The following is an 18,505-nucleotide window of genomic DNA, read 5'->3' as shown; positions in this document are numbered from 1 at the left end:
GCACTATTCACAATAGCAAAGACTTGGAATCAACCCAAATGTCCATCAGTGACAGACTGGATTAAGAAAATGTGGCACATATACACCATGGAATACTATGCAGCCATAAAAAAGGATGAATTTGTGTCCTTTGTAGGGACATGGATGCAGCTGGAAACCATCATTCTCAGCAAACTATTGCAAGAACAGAAAACCAAACACCGCATGTTCTCACTCATAGGTGGGAATTGAACAATGAGATCACTTGGACACGGGAAGGGGAACATCACACACCGGGGCCTATTGTGGGGAGGGGGAAAGGGGGAGGGATGGCATTGGGAGTTATACCTGATGTGAATGACAAGTTGATGGGTGCTGATGGGTTAATGGGTGCAGCACACCAACATGGCACATGTATACATATGTAACAAACCTGCACGTTGTGCACATGTACCATAGAACTTAAAGTATAATTAAAAAAAAAAAAAGAAATTCCAGTTAGTTATCCAAGGATGGAAGAACACTGTGATTCAGCCATTCTCCCTTCCTCTTTAAAACAAAAACAAAATTCATCTTGGCCATGTTATCAGTTGTCTATATGTAGAGAAAAAAAAAGGGCATTTCTAGATCATTACCTAAAATCAACTCTTCCATTTAGTGGGGCCATCTGGTAGCTGATATGATTAATTATAAAATTTCCATCTCATTTGATTTATTTTAGCTCTTCCTGTAAGTTATTTAACACAGAAATAAGAAAATCATAGTCAAACTATAAATTGAAGCTTGACTGGTGTAATTAGTATGTATTCCCCACCCCACAACAAAAAAAATTTAAAGGGGACAGGGGAGATAAAGGAATGACAGATGAAGTTAAAGCATCGGAAATTCTATTCTTTCTTGTTTATACCACAGAGGAGCTCTCTTTAAAACAAATCCTTCTGTAATTTCCAAAGGCTTCAGCAAGTCCTTCACCTAGAATGGGTGAATCAAAATAAAAGGTTTAACAGTCATCTTGACTGTGGTTTTTTTTTTAAATCATGCAATCACCTTACAATTCATGTTGCCACGCAAGTTTCCCCCTTCCCTCCTGAACATCTACAGATTTCATCCTTTAAAATGAGAAAACAGGTTTATAAGAAATCAGCACAGACAGATTTCCCAGCCAAAGAAAAAAGTACTGTCTTTGGAAAGAAAAGATTTCTGGGAGCTCTGGAGATATGTAACAGGTATACGCAGGGGAAATTTGAATACCTGGCTGTTTATGTTAACATCGATGTTGGATCGAGGGGACAGCAAAGGACTGTTCTCCATCTCAAGCTGTTTGAGCTTCTCTGAGGCGTCTTTTAATGCTGGGGGGAAAAAAAGGCAAAATAATCCCTCCGTCTGCCAGGCTGTCACAGCTAGCTGTGTGAGAGTATGGTTTTGTTTTGTTTTAGTTTCTCAACATCAGTTATCATCAATTAAAAGTAATAATCCAGATAAACACAAAATAAATGTATTTTCTTTCCATAACCAGTTACCTGTCCATTAATCTGAATAAGAGTTAATCCTAAGTAGAAACACCACCCTAAATCTGCAGCACTCCTAAAAAGCAAGTAGACGTGAAATCTCCATAGCATGTGTGGTTAAGGTTTACCTAGCCAAGAGACTCAAAAGGCACAGAACACTTGTGACATGATCCTTTTCGTTCATAACTACAACCCAGGCTCGTGTCTAACCTCAACACTTTGCCATCTTTGTTCACTGACCCTGACTGCCTAAAACTAAATTTACGTGGAACAAAGTGATGAAGAATATATATTTATTCATTCACTGATTCAACATATTATATATTGGTACCATCAGGTGTGACGTAAGACAAGCATTTTGTCTTCATAATGTTCTTCCTAGTGGCAAAATACATTACAAAGTCCTCTAACCACTGAAAAGATAATACATTAGACACAATTCATCTTTAAATGAAGACTAACTATCCTGAAATAATCTTATTTTGCAGAGATTAATTTGACGTGAGCATAAAATTTTACACTGTCACTTGACAAAAAATGTTGAATGCCTAATAATTTCTATATAATCAGAAGAAAAGAGGAGAAAACTTTGAAATCATATCCTCTGGGTCAAAGGGATCTTCTAAAAGTGGCCATCAGTTAACTGAGTAGAGGCCCTGGCTACACATTAAGAATCAGCTGGAGGCAGGGCGCAGTGGCTCACGTCTGTAATCCCAGCACTTTGGGAGGCCGAGGTGGGTCAAGAGATCGAGACCATCCCATCCCGGCTCACACAGTGAAACCCCATCTCTACTAAAAATACAAAAAACTAGCCAGGCATGGTGGCGAGTGCCCGTAGTCCCAGCTACTCGGGAGGCTGAGGCAGGAGAATGGCGTGAACCTGCGAGGCGGAGCTTGCAGTGAGCTGAGATCGTGCCACTGCACTCCAGCCTGGGCGACAGAGCGAGACTCCGTCTCTAAAAATGGAAAAAAAAAAAAATCAGCTGGAGAGCTTTCAAGAAACTCTCATTCCCAGGGCTCACCCAAGAATAATTATAACAAAATCTTTTGAGGTAGGAACTGGTAGTTTTTAAAACTCTCCAGGTGATTTTAAGTACAACCAAAGCTGAGAACCAGTAATTCAACACTGGTCTTCTCATTTACTTCTTTATTCATTTATTTATTACTTTATTCTTTATTTATTACTTCTCATTACTTCATTACCTATCTATTTACTTAATTGCTATCTCCTGGTTTTCTTATGCTTCAAATTACTTCATCCTGAATACTCTTTTTGTTGTTGTTAAACCTTTATCTGCTAAATTTTTTTTGTCCCACGAACATCCTGCCATGCAGCACAAGCTATTTTACTTACCATTTGTAACTATTTCCCTATGTGAATCAGGATTTTGACATTACAACCAAAATAAAATACACAATTGGATATCAAAATTGATGAACTTAAATTCTTAACATAAAATGTTCTAATTATTCTCACTGATTGATTTTGAGCAAATGTTATAAGTCTGAATGGAGTAGGTCACATGAATGAAACCCCCACACTATGCAAGAATTTCCTCCGCCACAACCTTGACAACATTCAAGCTCTGCTTTAATACTTTCTGTAATGAGGTGCTCACTAACTCTTAGGAACCTTTTTTTTTTTAATTATTATTTTTTTTTTTTTTGAGATGGAGTCTCACTCTTGCCCAGGCTGGAATGCAGTGGTACGATCTCGGCTCACTGCAATCTCCGCCTCTCGAGAGGGTTCAAGTGATTCTCCTGCCTCAGCCTCCTAAGTAGCTGGGATTACAGGCGCCCGCCACCATGCCTGGCTAATTTTTGTACTTTTAGTAAAGACTGGATTTCGCCATGTTGGCCAGGCTGGTCTCGAACTCCTGACCTCAGGTGATCCACCTGCCTCGGCCTCCCAAAGTCCTGGGATTACAGGCGCGAGCCACTGCGCTTGGCCAGGAACCTATTTCTATTATACAGCATAAACAGTTTAAAAACTTCCCCTAACTGATGTACAATCTGCTTCCCCATACTTGCAAATTGCTCATCCAAGGTTCACCAATAAAGTGCCATAAAACTAATTCTTTGATATATCAGATTTCCAAATATTTGGAGTGTTATATTTCATTTGATCTTTTCTAAGCATCCCTAGTTCATTTTACCATGTAAATTCTAAGCTAACATATTTTGCAAAAAGTATGTACTCAATAAGTGATACTAATACAACACTGTTACAGCACTGGAAAAATTAAACTTTGTGAATTCGTGTAATGGATATCAAATGGAATGTAAATAAAATCAATACTGCCATCTCTTTAAAGGAGACTATTTTTATTTTTAACCCTGGAAATACTCTGCCTTAAGATAGTCATGGTTCTGGCTGAATCTAAATCCTGCTGGGTTTGCTATGCCATGTCTCAATTCTTTCTAGAAACAAAAAGCAAATTTCTTTTTTTAATTTTAATTTAACTTAATTTTTTCTTTTCTTTTTTTTTTTTTTTTTTTTTCTTTTGAGACAAGAGTCTTGTTCTGTGGTCCAGGCTGGAGCTCAGTGGCATAATCTCAGCTCACTGCAACCTCTGCCTCCCAGGTTCAAGCGATTCTCATGCCTCAGCCTCCCGAGTAGCTGGGACTGCAGGCGCGGGCCACCACATCCAGCCTAATTTTAATTTTAGATTCAGGGAGTACATGTACAGGTTTGTTACAAGGGTATATTACGTGGTGCCATGGTTTGGGCTTCTACTGATCTCATCTCCCAGATAGTGAACACAGCACCCAATAGGAAGTTTTTCAGCCCTTTCCCACTCCATCCCTCCTTTAGGAATCCCCAGTGTCTACTGTTCCCATCTTTATGTCCCTGTGTAGCTCCCACATATAAGTGAGAATAAGAGCAAGCATTGCTAACAAGAAGTGGAGTCCAGGGAAAGGCTGTCAAAACTGGACAATTCAAAATAAGTTTACTACAGAGAAAGTACATGAGAAATAGTAATGGGGGATATTTTCTTAATCTAATAACAGACTACTACCTTAAAAAATCAAATTACTTTGAAATTACCAATGTAATAAGTTAAATTATTATTTCTCTGACCTGAGACTAACAAGCAAAATTTAAACATGTTAAATGTCAATAAAAAACCATGATGTACCAGAATATTTGTTTGTAGTGATTTCTTAGGAAATAAATTTTTAGCACCACTTATTAGTAATACTTCAACATGTTCTATTAACCAGAAGCACTGTGTGACTTTTCACTAACATTTATTGCTAAATTACTAAATGCTATTGCTGTATTCTATAGTCTCAGAGACAGCAGCATACCTAGGGCAATTTTCTGAGTTGTTTAATGCTGGTGGCTAATTTTAGCCTCCAATAGAAATCAAATTGTCAAGAGTCAAATAAATACAAGCTGCTTTAAAATGAACATGCATTACAGTGAGATTCAACAGGAAACTGCTGTTTATAAACAAGTTATGCTTTCATATAAAACTAAACTCACAAATATATACACATTTTCAATGAGAGATTTACTGTCTCCTTTTAACCTTCAAAAATGTGTGTGTGTGTGTGTGTGTGTGTGTGTTAAAGCACCATTCTTTCTGTGTTATTTCTTTTGTGGGCCTAGGCAATAATAATCCTCATTAATAACAAAATACTTTCTAAGAGCTAATGGGATGTTCAAACATTCATTCAATCCTATGCCCTAGAAAATGTTTCCACTCTAGAAAAAAGCAAATGAAGACTCCTAAATGTTTAATGTCTTATAAATGACACACAGGTTTGATGACCTCAATTATGTTATCTTAAATATTTCAGTGTTCCCTTTAGTCAAACAGGCAAGAGGGCATAACTCTTCTGAATTAAATTTAAAAGTTCAACTAGCATAAAAAATATTATTAGAGAAGCTAATTTAAATATCTTATATCAAAGGAAGATAAAAAGGTGTGAGTGATGTATTATGGAACATTTACTTACTCTCATATTCAATTTCAGGTTCCCCTAATCCAGGAAGTCTGGTGGCTACATTAATGCCATTCGGTGCTTGGGATGTTTCCATAGTGTCAGATGCCCCAATTACATCACCAGTCGCTGTTTCCAATAAGTCTGGGCTATTCAGCAAATCAATATTCAGAGGAAGGCTGCAATGGAAATAGAAAATTCACTGAGACCAAGATATTTAACATGAAAAAATTAAAACACTGCTCACCCTCTGTATCTGCAACTTCCACATCTGTGAATTCAAGCAACCATGAATCAAAAATAAAACAAAAATGAAAATTTAAAAAATATAAAAACAATACAGTTTATTTACATAGCATTTATATTGTATTAGGTTTTCTACGTAATCTAGAGATGATTTAAAGTTTATGGGAAGATGCATGTATGTTACATGCAAACACGACACCATTTCATATAAGGCACTTGGGCGTCTGTGGATTTTGGTATCTCAGGGAGGTCCTGGAATCTATCCTCTATGGATACTGAGGGACTATACTAACAAGGTCTTTGTTGAAAAAAGATTCATGGAAAAGTTTTTATCTCAACTGGTTTTATTCATCTCTCACAACCCTTTGAGTAGACGTCTTCTCCCAGCCAAAATGGAGTGATAGGGACTGGTTTGCCCTCCCACCTGAAAACCTAAGGGAGAAAAATAACCTAAATAAGTAAGGTTAAATAAATAACCTAAATAGATAAGTTCCACAAAGTTGCAGAATACAAGATCAATGTAAGAAAAACCAATTGTGTATCTATACATGAACAGTAAGTAATAGGAAACTGAAGTTATGAAGACAATTTCATTCACAGTAACATCAAAAGGGATAGAAACTTAGGAATAAATTTAATAAAGGATATGTATGACTTGTACACTGAAAATCATTTATAAAGGAGATCTAAATAAAGACTTTTAATGTTCACAGTTTGGAACACTTAATATTCAAGATGGCTTCTCCCCAAACTGATGTGTAAATTCAATGTATTCACTATCAAAATCCCAGCAGGACTTTTTTTTGGTAGAATTGACCAGCCAATCCTAGGATTTATGAAAGCCAAAGCAGCTAGAATAGTGAAAACAATTTCAAAAATGAATGTACACTACTGAATTTGAAAACTTACTAGAAAGCCACAGTAATCAAGACAGGCTGATACTGGCACAAAGACAGGCGTGTAAATCAACAAAATTGAGAGTCTATATTATGAAATATAAGGAACTTGTGACAATATAAGCCTTTTTGACAACATGAATCAGGGGAAAAGACAGACTTTTTAACAAATGCTACTAGGACAACCAGATATCCATATGCAAACATTAATTTAGGCCCTACCTCACACTGTACACAAAAATTAAATCAAAATGGGTAAGTGACCTAAGTGTTAAGAGTAAAAACTGTAAAACTTTAGAACAAAATATAGAAGAAAAAAATCTTTGGACTTTGGGTGGGGTATTCTTAGATATGACACTAAAAGTATCCATAAAAGAAAAATAAGATGAACTTCATCACAACTAAAAATGTTTCAGTGTCAAAGAACCATTATGAAAATGAAATGCCACAAATTGGGGGGAGATTTTTGCAAATCATGTATCTGATAAGGGGCTAGTTATCCAAAGCATACGAGGAATTCTCTGTATATATATTAGTATAAGTTAATATAGCATATATATTACTATATTAAGTTATAGTTAGCATGAGATGATACTACAGTAGGGTAGGCAGCTATGACTGATATCCTTATAAAATGGGGAAATTTGAACACAGATACACACAGGGAGAATGCCATGTGAAGACGACGGCAGAGATCAGGGTGATGCATCTACAAACCAAGAAACACCAAAGACAGCCAGCAAACCACCAGAGGCGAGGACAGAGGCACAGAATAGTCTTTCTCAGAGTCCTCAAAAGAAGCAACCCTAGCAACGCCTTGCTCTTGGACTTCTAGCATCTCACTGAGGCAAAGTTCAGTTTGTGGTATCTTGTAACAGTAGGCCCAGCAAACCAATACATCTTATATTCTAAAGATCTGCACAGGACTAAAAGAGAGCCTTAGAGCACATCAGGCCATAAAAGAAAAGACAAAAAAATCCCAAAAAGACATTCTGTGAGGGAACTCAAAGGACTAAAAGGAACTGTGACTTTTCTCCTTCCTTCCCCAGGAGAATGGGGCATTGTAAAATCACATCAGGTAAATGGAAGCTCTAAAAGAACTTGTGAAAGAGGAGAAAGGCATCTTACTCTGTGGTGGGAGATTACTGAGCCGCAGAAACTACCAGGCGTATGTCAGGTGTGTGTGGCAGAGGAGTGTTCTTAGGAAAATTCAACATATGAATCTGCACATTTGGGAGCACATGTAAATATATTTCCCATGAGTTAAGTGCCTCCCTTAGCAATGAGAGGTCCAAACTCAGTAAGTTGACTGGAGCCAACTTTACCAAAGGAGGGAAAAGGCTGGCAGCTGGACAAGCTGCATTTCCACTGTTTGGCAGGGCAAGAATGTATAGACTCCCTAGAGGACGAGTTTGGAACAAGTTGCACATCAAAATGAGTAATTACAGAAATAGATAATAACACAATGAAAAAATCCATGAGTCTATGCTGACAACAAATTATTTCTTTTGAAGGTGGGAGAAAAGAGGAAAGTTGCTCTTTACAGAAGAAAACCAACTTCTATCTATAGAAGAAATGACAGAATTAGAACATCACCATATTACAAATATCAAGTTAATAATGGATACAGGCAAAAATTATCGATGAATGCTAAAACTACAGGGTAAAAAAGACTGTTAGGGAGTAAGAAATCCATTCGGTCTTAAAATGACACTCCACAGATTATACAGGAAAAAGTACTTTCACAGAGAACTCTGGTGAATATCACCTTAACAAAACATTAGTAAAAAGGTTTAACCTCAATCTCGTCATGAAAAAATAATCACACAAATCTAAGTTGAGAGGCATTCTACAAAAGAACTGGTGTAGACTCCTTTAAAAAAAGTCAAATGTTATGAAAGTTAAAAAAAAAAAAAAAAGGCTGGCGGAACTGCTCATGATTAAAGAAACATGAAAAATGAACTGAAATCTTTATTATATGCTGGGTCAGGAGGAAAAACAGCTATAAAAGGTATTGAAACGTTTGGGAAAATCTTAATAGGTACTGTATATTAGGTAACAGTATTATACCAATGTTAAATTTTCAGAGTATAACATAAACATATCTTTGATTTTTGGAGATTCATGCAAAAGTACATAGGAATGAAGTAATGTCATGCCTGCATTAGGATTCTCATTAGCCAGCCAAGGAAATGAAACAAATGCGAGCAAATATGGTAAAATATTAAGTTGGTGAATCTACAGGAAGGGCATATGGCTATTCACCCACCATTCATTCAACTTTTCTGCAGGTCTGAAGTTTTCTAAAATAAAAAGTTGAGAGAAATAAAAGAATGCAGGTACTTCCCCTGGGCCAAGTGTTAAGTCCAACTTTAAGCTCAATCAATGAAACTCCAAAAGGTACCAAGGTCAGATGATCTAAATAGTAAAAGGATACTTGTGGGCAGGAGCTGAGCCAGAAATGAGGGGAGTGAAGAAGGGTGTTGGAAGAGGTGAAATATGAAGTACATTGCCTATGTTGGGGAAGTGACTGGTTCTATGATGGCCTCTGAGAAAACACACTAATGAGAAGCACGAAAGAGCAAGCATTTGCACATATGCCATCACTGGATTACCAAAGAACCAACCAAGTAAGTCTTCGTCCCCTTTCCTCTTCTTTCTTCTTCATCCCTCAATGTGAGCACCACAAGAATAAGGGGAGAAAGTAAAGACTAAAAGAACAAACAGGCCAGGCACAGTGGTTCATGCCTGTAATCCAGGCACTTTGGAAGGCCAAGGTGGGAGGATTGGTTGAGTCCAGGAGTTTGAGACCAGCCCTAGGCAATATGGCAAAATGCCATCTCTACTGAAAACAAAAAAATTAGCTGGGCATGGTGGCATATGCCTGTAGTCCCAGCTACTCAGGAGGCTGAGATGGGAGAATCACCTAAGCTCGGGAGGTGGAGGCTGCAATGAGCCGAGATTGTGCCACTACACTCTAGCTTGGGCAACAGGAGTGAGACCCTGTATCAAAAAGAAAAGAACAAAAAAAAAAAAAAAAAAAAAAAAGACAAACACTCCCCATCCCCATTCACCACTGCACCACTGTATATTTTGAGAATGGGTAAAGGGGAAATTGTTAAATTAGAAGTGGACTTTTTGTAATTTAAAGTATGTTTCAATGATTACAAGTAAGATGGTTCTTATATCTATAAATGATGAGCTAGACATGGGGAAAGTTGACTTTATACAGATCAATACAGTAATTAAGAGACAAGTCAAGTGGGATATTCAGCCCTTTCTAAAAGCAAGTGATGAACTCCTAGTAATTAAGTGTGGCTCAAGCAAGGGGGCACGTGAAGGGCTGAGAGTGAAAACAGAAACCAGGGTCAAAATTCCAACACTGGGGAACATGAAACCCAAAACACCTCATGTGAGGAAGCAGTGAACAACAGTCAGATGCACTACTTGAAACCAGGGGACTAGGTTTTCTAGACAGGAACAGAGGCTGAAAAAGTTCTATTTACAAGTTTAGAGTTTTAAAGTTTCAAATAAAAGAAAAAAAAAAAAAACCTTTGTCTGCAATGAAGGAAAGAATTAGAAATATCTGTGCAACCAACGATCAGACTACTGTATCTTGGGCTCAAGGACTGAAGGTAATTTCTCTGAAAGATCCTACTATAAAACCTTCAGAGCTGAGGATTTCAAAAAGTAAGGTTGAGGAAATTTCAAAACTAACAGGGCAGAAACAGCATGGCAAGAAGGAAAGAAAACAAACAAATCTGCTTAACACAAGACAATTTGAACTCACAAACAAAAAATTACAAAGCACATATATCTGATGCTAAGACAACCAACAAACCCAAGAAACAGGGGTATTTACAGCTAAGGTATTTACAGAAAGGATATAACACAGTCTAAAAAGAAATTTAAAGTATATTAAATGTGCTGAAAGATATAAAGGAGGGATAGAATAAAACAGGAAAGGAGGCTGTGAAACAACAGCAGATTCTGAGAGGTGTCATCAAATTAAACACTGAAAAAAAGAAACACAGCAAGCTAGACCAAACATAACTGAATTAAAAGACACTAACAAAAATTAGGGAAATCACTAAGAAGGTAACAGAGATAAAGACACAGTAAACATGGGCCGGGTGTGGTGGCTCACACCTGTAATCCCAGCAGGTGGATCACTTGAGGTCAGGAGTTTGAGACTAGCCTGGCCAACATGGTGAAACCCCGTCTCCATTAAAAATACAAAAATTAGCTGGGTGTGGTGGTGCACGCCTGTAATCCCAGCTACTCAAGAGGCTGAGGCAGGAGAACTGCTTGAACCTGTGAGGTGGAGGTTGCAGTGAGCCAGGATCATGACACTGCACTCCTGCCCGGGCCACAGAGCAAGATTTCGTTTCAAAAAAACAAAAACAAAAAAGGCATAGTAAACGTGAAAGGTAAGAAATACAGAAATTGACATGAATTGAAAGCTGCAACATACATTTAATAGAAATTCTAAAAGGAAAAACAGAAATGACGAAAGAGAAGCAATATTAGAGGGGATAATGATTATCCATTATAATCATGATCATGATTATAATTACCAAGAGAGGAGACATTCATGAGGGATTAAACATTGAATAACAAACACACAAGTTTTATTCTTTCTCATAAAACTACTCTAGTGTGACAGTATGAGGACAAAAAAGAGCAGAAGAGATTTTTAAAAATCTTCCAAAGGCAGTGAAACACATTAACAAGTGGCCATTAATTAGAAGGACTGAATTAATCTAAATCTAATCAAACAGTAGGGAATGCTTAGAAAAAAGACAAATCTCTGTACAGAACAAGAAAAGTTGCTAATAATTCCCTCCCAATCCATGGGTTGTCTCTTCATTTTCTTGATGGTATCCTCTGAAATACAACAGTCTTAATATTTGATGAACTCTAAACTTATCAATTTTTCTTTTGTCACATGTGTTTTTAGTGACCTATCTAAAAGAACATTCCTCTAAAACTTTTGTCACTATTAAAGTTAGGTCTGACTGCTTCTTTAAGTGGAACCCTGATACATTCCTCCTCACTGGGCAGGGCCACCCTGTGGGGTGGCTTCAGCCACTCTAGCCAGGGTTATATGGGCAGAACTCTAATATCTCCCTGGGATGGAGCTCCCAGGGGGAGGGGCAGCCACCATCTCGGTGGTTTGACTGACTCAGCTGTTCCAGCCTGTCAGCTTTGGAGAGTCCAAATGGTCCAGATGAGGAAGGGTCCCCAGTGCAGCACAGCTGCTTTGCTACATTGTGGCCAGATTGCTTCTGCAAGCAAGACCCTGATCCATTCCTCCTCCCTGGGCAGGACCTCCCTAGAGGGGCTTCAGTCACTCCAACCAGGGTTATACAGACAGAGCTCTCATCTCTCCCTAAGATGGAGCTCCTGGAAGGAGCCATCTCTGTGGTTCAGTCAACTCAGCCATTCCAGCCTGCCAGCTTTGGGAGTCCAAAAGGTGCAGAGGAGGAAGGGTCCCCCGCAATGCAGCACACCTGCTGTACCAAAAAGCAGCCAGACTGCTTCCTTAAGCATGTCCCAGATCCCAGATCTCATTCCTCCTGACTGGGTGAGACCTCCCAACAGGGGCGTTCAGACACCTCCTACAGGAACATCTGGGCCATTAACAGGTCAGTGCCCTCTGGGAAGAGCTTCCAGAGGAAGGAGCAGACTGCCATCTTTGCTGTTTCATAGCCTCCACTGGAGATATTTCCAGCTATGAGAAAAACCAAGGCAACCGGAGACTGCAGCAGAACCCCTGCATCAGCCCTATGGAAGAGTGGCCTGACTGCTGAAAGAAACACAAACAGAAAACAGCAACAACAACATCGACCAAAAAGATCCCACAAAAATTCCATTCAAAGGTCAGCAATCTCAAAGACTGAAGGTAAATAAACCCACAGAGATGAGAAAGAATAAACGCAAAAATGCTGAAAACTCAAAAAGCCGAGTGCCTCTTCTCCTCCAAATGACCACATCACCTCCCCTGCAAGGGCACAGAACAGGGCAAAGGCTGAGGTGGCTGAATGGACAGAAGTAGACTTCAGAAGGTCAGTAATAATGAACTTTGGTGAGCTAAAGGGGCATGTTCTAATTCAATGCAAAAAACCTAAGAATCATGAGAAAATGGTATAGGAGTTGATAGCCAGAACAGTCAGTCTAGAGAGGAACATAACTGACCTAATGGAGCTGAAAAACACAATACGATAACTTCACAATGCAGTCACAAGTATCAACAGCAGAACAGACCAAGCAGACGAAAGAATCTCAGAACTTGAAGACTACCTTTCTGAAATAAGACCAGTAGATAAGAATAGAGGGGGAAAAAAGGAAAAGGAAAGAACAAAACCTCCAAGAAATGTGGGATTATGTAAAGAGACCAAACCTATGACTGATTGAGGTACCTGAAAAGAGACAGGGAGCACAGAACCAAGTTAGAAAACAAACATCAGGATATATCCAGAAGAACTTCTCCAACCTAGCGAGGCAGGCCAAAATCAAATTCGGGAAATGCAGAGAACTCCAGTAAGATGCTCCACAAGAAGATCAACCCCAAGACACATAATCATCAGATTCTCCAAGGTTGAAATGAAAGAAAAAATGGTAGGAGTAGCCAGAGAGAAAGGCCAGGTCAGCCACAAGGGGAAGCTCATCAGTCTAACAGCAGACTCCTCAACAGAAAACCTAAAAGCTAGAAAAGACTGGGGCCAATATTCAACATTCTTACAAAAAAGAATTTCCAATCCAGAATTTCATACCCAACCAAACTAAGCTTCTTAAGTGAAGAAGAAATAAGATCCTTTTCAGACAAGCAAATGCTGAGGGAATTCTTGCAGGCCTGTGCTGAAAGAGCTTCTGAAGGAAGCACTAAGTATGGAAAGGAAAAACAACTACCAGTCACTACAAAAACACACTGAAGTATACAGGCCAATGACACTATGAGGCAACCACATAAAGAAGTCTGCAAAATAACCAGCTAGCATCTAGTTATTTTGATGACAGGATCCTTTGATGACAGGATCAAATTCACACATAACAATACTCACCTTAAATGTAAATGGGCTAAACACCCCAATTAAAAGACACAGAACGTCAAGCTGGATAAAGAGCCAAGACCCACTGGTATGCTGTCTTCAAGAGACCCATTTCACGTGCAAACATATACATAGGCTCATAATAAAAAGATGGAACAAAATTTACCAAGCAAACTGAAAATAGGAAAAAGCAGGGGTTGCAATCCTACTTTCTGACAAAAAAGACTTTAAACCAACAAAGATCAAAAAAGACAAAGAAGGCCATGACATAGTAGTAAAGGGTTTAATTCATCAAGAAGAGCTGACTCTCCTGAATATACATGCACCCAATACAGGAGCACCCAGATTCATAAAGCCAGTCCTTAGAGACTTACCAAGAGACTCAGACTCCCACACAGTAATAGCAGGAGAGTTTAACACCCCACTGATAATATTAGACAGGTCACTGAGAGAGAAAATTAACAAAGATATTCAGTATCTGAACTCAGCTCTGGATTAAGCAGACCTGATAGATGAATACATAATTAACCGCCCAAAGCAAAAGAATATACACTTTTCTCATTGTCACATAGCACCTACTCTAAAACTGATTACATAATCAGAAGTAAAACACTTCTCAGCAAATGCAAAAGAGCTGAAATCATAAGTCTCTCAGACCACAGCACAATCAAACTACAACTCAAAATTAAGAAATTCACTCAAAACCACACAACTACATGGAAATGGAACAATCTGCTCCTAAATGACTCATGGGTAAATAAAATTAAGGCAGAAATCAAGAAGTTTTTTGAAACTATTGAGAACAAAGAGGCAACGTACCAGAATCTCTGGAACACAGCTAAAGTAGTGTTAAGAGGGAAATTTATAGCACTAAATACCCACATCAGAAAGCTAGAAAGATCTCATTAACAACCTAACATCACAATTAAAAGAACTAGAAACCAAGAGCAAACAAACCCCAAAGCTAGTAGAAGACAAGAAATAACCAAGATCAGAACTGAACTGAAGGAGGGACACACACAAAAAAAATTCTTCAAAAAAATCAGTGAGTCTAGGAGTTGGTTTTTTGAAAAAATTAACAAAATAGATAGACTGTTAACTAGACTAATGAAGAAAAGAGAGAAGAATCAAATAAACAAACAGAAATGATAAGGGAGATATCACCACTGACCCCACAGAAATATAAACAACCATCAGAGAATACTATAAACGCCTCTATGCAAGTAAAGTAGAAAATCTAGAAGAAACAGATACATTCCTGGACATATACACCCTCCAAAGAATGAACCAGGAAGAAATTGAATCCCTGAATAGACCAGTAACAAGTTCTGAAATTGAGGCAGTAATAAAGAGCCTGCTAACAACAACAGCAACAAAAGCCCAGGACCAGATAGATTCACAGCAGAATTCTACCAGAGGTACAAAGAAGAGCTGGTACCATTTCTACTGAAACTATTCCAAAATATTGAAAAGGAGGGACTCCTCCCTAACTCATTCTATGAGGCAAGCATCATCTTGATACCAGAACCTGGCAGAGATACAACAAAAAAAAGAAAACTTCAGGCCAATGTCCTTGATGAGCACTGATGCCAAAAAAAACTCAATAAAATACTGGCAAACTGAATCCAGGAGCACATCAAAAAGTTTATCCACCACGATCAAGTTACCTTCATCCCCAGGATGCAAGGTACAAAATACACAAAACAATAAATGCGATTCATCACATAAACGAAACTAGAGGCAAAAACCACACGATTATCTCAATAGATGCAGAAAAGGCCTTCAATAAACTTCAACATCCCTTCCTGTTAAAAACTCTCAATAAACTAGGTATTGAAGGAACATATCTCAAAATAATAAGAGCCATATATGACAGACTCACAGCCAGTATCACACTGAATGGGCAAAAGCTGGAAGCATTCCCTTTAAAACCCAGCACAAGATAAGGATGCCCTCTCTCACCACTCCTACTCAACATAGTATTGGAAGTTCTGGCCAGGGAAATCATGCAAGAGAAATAAAGGGTATTCAAATAGGGAGACAGGAAGTCAAATTATCTTTGTTTGCAGATGACATGATCCTGTATCTAAAAACCCCATCATCTTAGCCCAAAAGCTTCTTAAGCTGATACACAACTTCAGCAAACTCTCGGGATATAAAATCAATGTGCAAAAATCACTAACATTACTATACAACAACAACAGGTAAGCAGAGAGCCAAATCATAATTTAACTCCTATTCACAGTTGCTACAAAAGAATAAAATACCTAGTAATACAGCTAATAAGGGATGTGAAGGACCTCTGCAAGGACAACTGCAAACCACTGCTCAAAGAAATCAGAGGACACAAACAAATGGAATAACATTCCATGCTCATGAATGGGAAGAATCAGTATCAATAAAATGGCCATATTGCCCAAAGTAATTTATAGATCCAACGCTATTCTCATTAAACTACCACTGACATTTTTCACAGAATTAGAAAAGGAATACTTTAAAATTTGTACGGAAATAAAAAAGAGCCTAATAGCCAAGACAATCCTAAGCAAAAAGAACAAAGCTGGAGGCATCATGCTACTCGACCTCAAACTATACTACAATACAGGCTACAGTATACTACAGTAAAGGTTACAAGAACCAAAACAGCATGGCACTGGTACTAGAACAGACATATAAGACCAATGGAAGAGAATAGAGAAATCAAGAATAAGAGAGCACACCTATAACCATCTGATCTTTGACAAACCTGACAAAAACAAGAAATGGAGAAAGGACAGAACTCTCCACCCCAAATCAACACAACATATATTCTTCTTAGCACATCACACTTACTCTAAAATTGACCACCTAATTGGAAGTAAAGGACACCTCAGCAAATGTAAAAGAACAGAAATCACAACAAACTGTCTCTCAGACTACAGTGCAATCAAATTAGAACACAGGATTAAGAAATTCACTCAAAACCGCACAACTATATAGAAACTGAACAACCTGCTCCTGAAGACTACTGGGTAAATAACAAAATGAAGGCAGAAATAAAGATGTTCTTTGAAACCAATGAGAACAAAGACATAACATACCAGAATCTCTGGGACACATTTAAAGCAGTGTGTAGAGGGAAATTTATAACACTAAATGCCCACAAGAGAAGGCAGGAAAGATCTAAAATCGACACCCTAATATCACAATTAAAAGAACTAGAGAAGCAAGAGCAAACAAATTCAAAAGCTAGCAGAAGGCAAGAAATAACTGAGATCAGAGGAGAACTGAAAGAGATAGACACACAAAAAAACCCTTCAAAAATTAATGAATCCAGGAGCTTTTTTTTAGAAAAGATCAACAAAATTGACAGACCTCTAGCAAGACTAATAAAGAAGAAAAGAGAGAAGAATCAAACAGATGCAATAAAAAATGATAAAGGGGGCCAGGCACAGGGGCTCACGCCTGTAATCCCAGCACTTTGGGAGGCCAAGACAGGTGGATCACAAAGTCAGGAAATCAAGACCATCCTGGCTAATACGGTGAAACCCCGTCTCTACTAAAAATATAAAAAAAATTAGCCAGGCGTGCTGGCGGGCGCCTGTAGTCCCAGCTATTTGGGAGGCTGAGCCAGGAGAATGGCGTGAACCCGGGAGGCAGAGCTTGCAGTTAGCCGAGATTAGGCCATTGCCTAGGCGACAGAGCGAGACTCTGTCTCCAAAAAAAAAAAAAAAAAAAAAAAAGATAAAGGGGATATTGCCACCGATCCTACAGAAATACAAATCACCATGAGAATACTATAAACACCTCTATACAAATAAACTAGAAAATCCAGAAGAATCGGATAAATTCCTAGACACAAACACCCTCCCAAGACTATAACAGGGAGAAGCTGAATCTCTGAATAGACCAATAACAGGCTCTGAAATTGATGCAGAAAAGGCCTTCGATAAAATTCAACAGCCCTTCATGCTAAAAACTCTCAATAAACTAGGTATTAATAAAACGTATCTCAAAATAATAAGAGGTATTTGTAACAAACCCACAGCCAATATCATAGTAAATGGGTAAAAACTGGAAGCATTCCCTTTGAAAACCAGCACAAGAAAGGGATGCCCTCTCTCACCACTCCTATTCAACATAGTGCTGGAAGTTCTGGCCAGGGCAATCAGGCAAGAGAAAGAAATAAAGGTATTCAATTAGGAAAAGAGGAAGTCAAATTGTCCCTGTTTGCAGATGACATGATTGTATATTTAGAAAACCCCATCGTCTCAGCCCAAAATCTCCTTAAGCTGATAAGCAACTTCAGCAAAGTCTCAGGATACAAAATCAATGTGCAAATATCACAAGCATTCCTGTACACCAACAACAGACAACTTCAGCAAAGTGTCAGGATACAAAATCAATATGCAAATATCACAAGCATAACAGACAGAGAGCCAAATGAGTGAACTCCCATTCACAATTGCTACAAAGAGAATAAAATACCTGGGAATCTAACTTAAAAGGGATGTGAAGGACCCCTTCAAGGAGAACTAAAAACCACTGCTCAATGAAATAAAAGAGGGCACAAACAAATGGAAGAACATACCATGCTCATGGATAGGAAGAATCAATATCGTGAAAATGGCCATACTGCCCAAGGTAATTTATAGATTCAGTGCCATCCCTGTCAAGCTACCAATGACTTTCTTCACAGAATTAGAAAAAACTACTTTAAAGTTCAAATGGAACCAAAAAAGAGCCCACATTGCCAAGACAATCCTAAACGAAAAGAACAAAGCTGGAGGCATCACGCTACCTGACTTCAAACTATACTACAAGGCTACAGTAACCAAAACAGCATGGTACTGGTACCAAAACAGAGATATAGACCAATGGAACAGAACAGAGG

The 18,505-nt window shown here is 38.4% G+C and overlaps 1 protein-coding gene and 1 long non-coding RNA gene across 2 annotated transcripts in view; one reads left to right on the top strand and one right to left on the bottom strand.

The window, feature by feature from the left end:
- The window catches only part of LOC108542112 (uncharacterized), a 24,430-nt gene extending 18,813 nt beyond the window's left edge, over window positions 1–5,617 (top strand). Inside the window, exon 3 of the long non-coding RNA XR_001889166.1 lies at window positions 5,472–5,617. This is a non-coding gene — a long non-coding RNA (uncharacterized LOC108542112). The remainder of the gene's footprint in view (window positions 1–5,471) is intronic.
- EPB41L5 (erythrocyte membrane protein band 4.1 like 5) overlaps window positions 1–18,505 on the bottom strand; it is a 171,459-nt gene that overhangs the window by 53,129 nt on the left and 99,825 nt on the right. The window contains 2 exon segments of the mRNA XM_017891982.1: window positions 1,231–1,328; window positions 5,454–5,617. Coding sequence (XP_017747471.1) covers window positions 1,231–1,328; window positions 5,454–5,617 — 262 coding nt within the window.

Source organism: Rhinopithecus bieti, unplaced genomic scaffold (genome assembly GCF_001698545.2).
Source record: "Rhinopithecus bieti isolate Rb0 unplaced genomic scaffold, ASM169854v2 scaffold_19969, whole genome shotgun sequence".
NCBI classification, from domain to species: Eukaryota; Metazoa; Chordata; class Mammalia; order Primates; family Cercopithecidae; genus Rhinopithecus; species Rhinopithecus bieti.
Note: the sequence above shows the minus strand (reverse complement) of the source record. Positions and strands in the feature narration are given on the sequence as shown.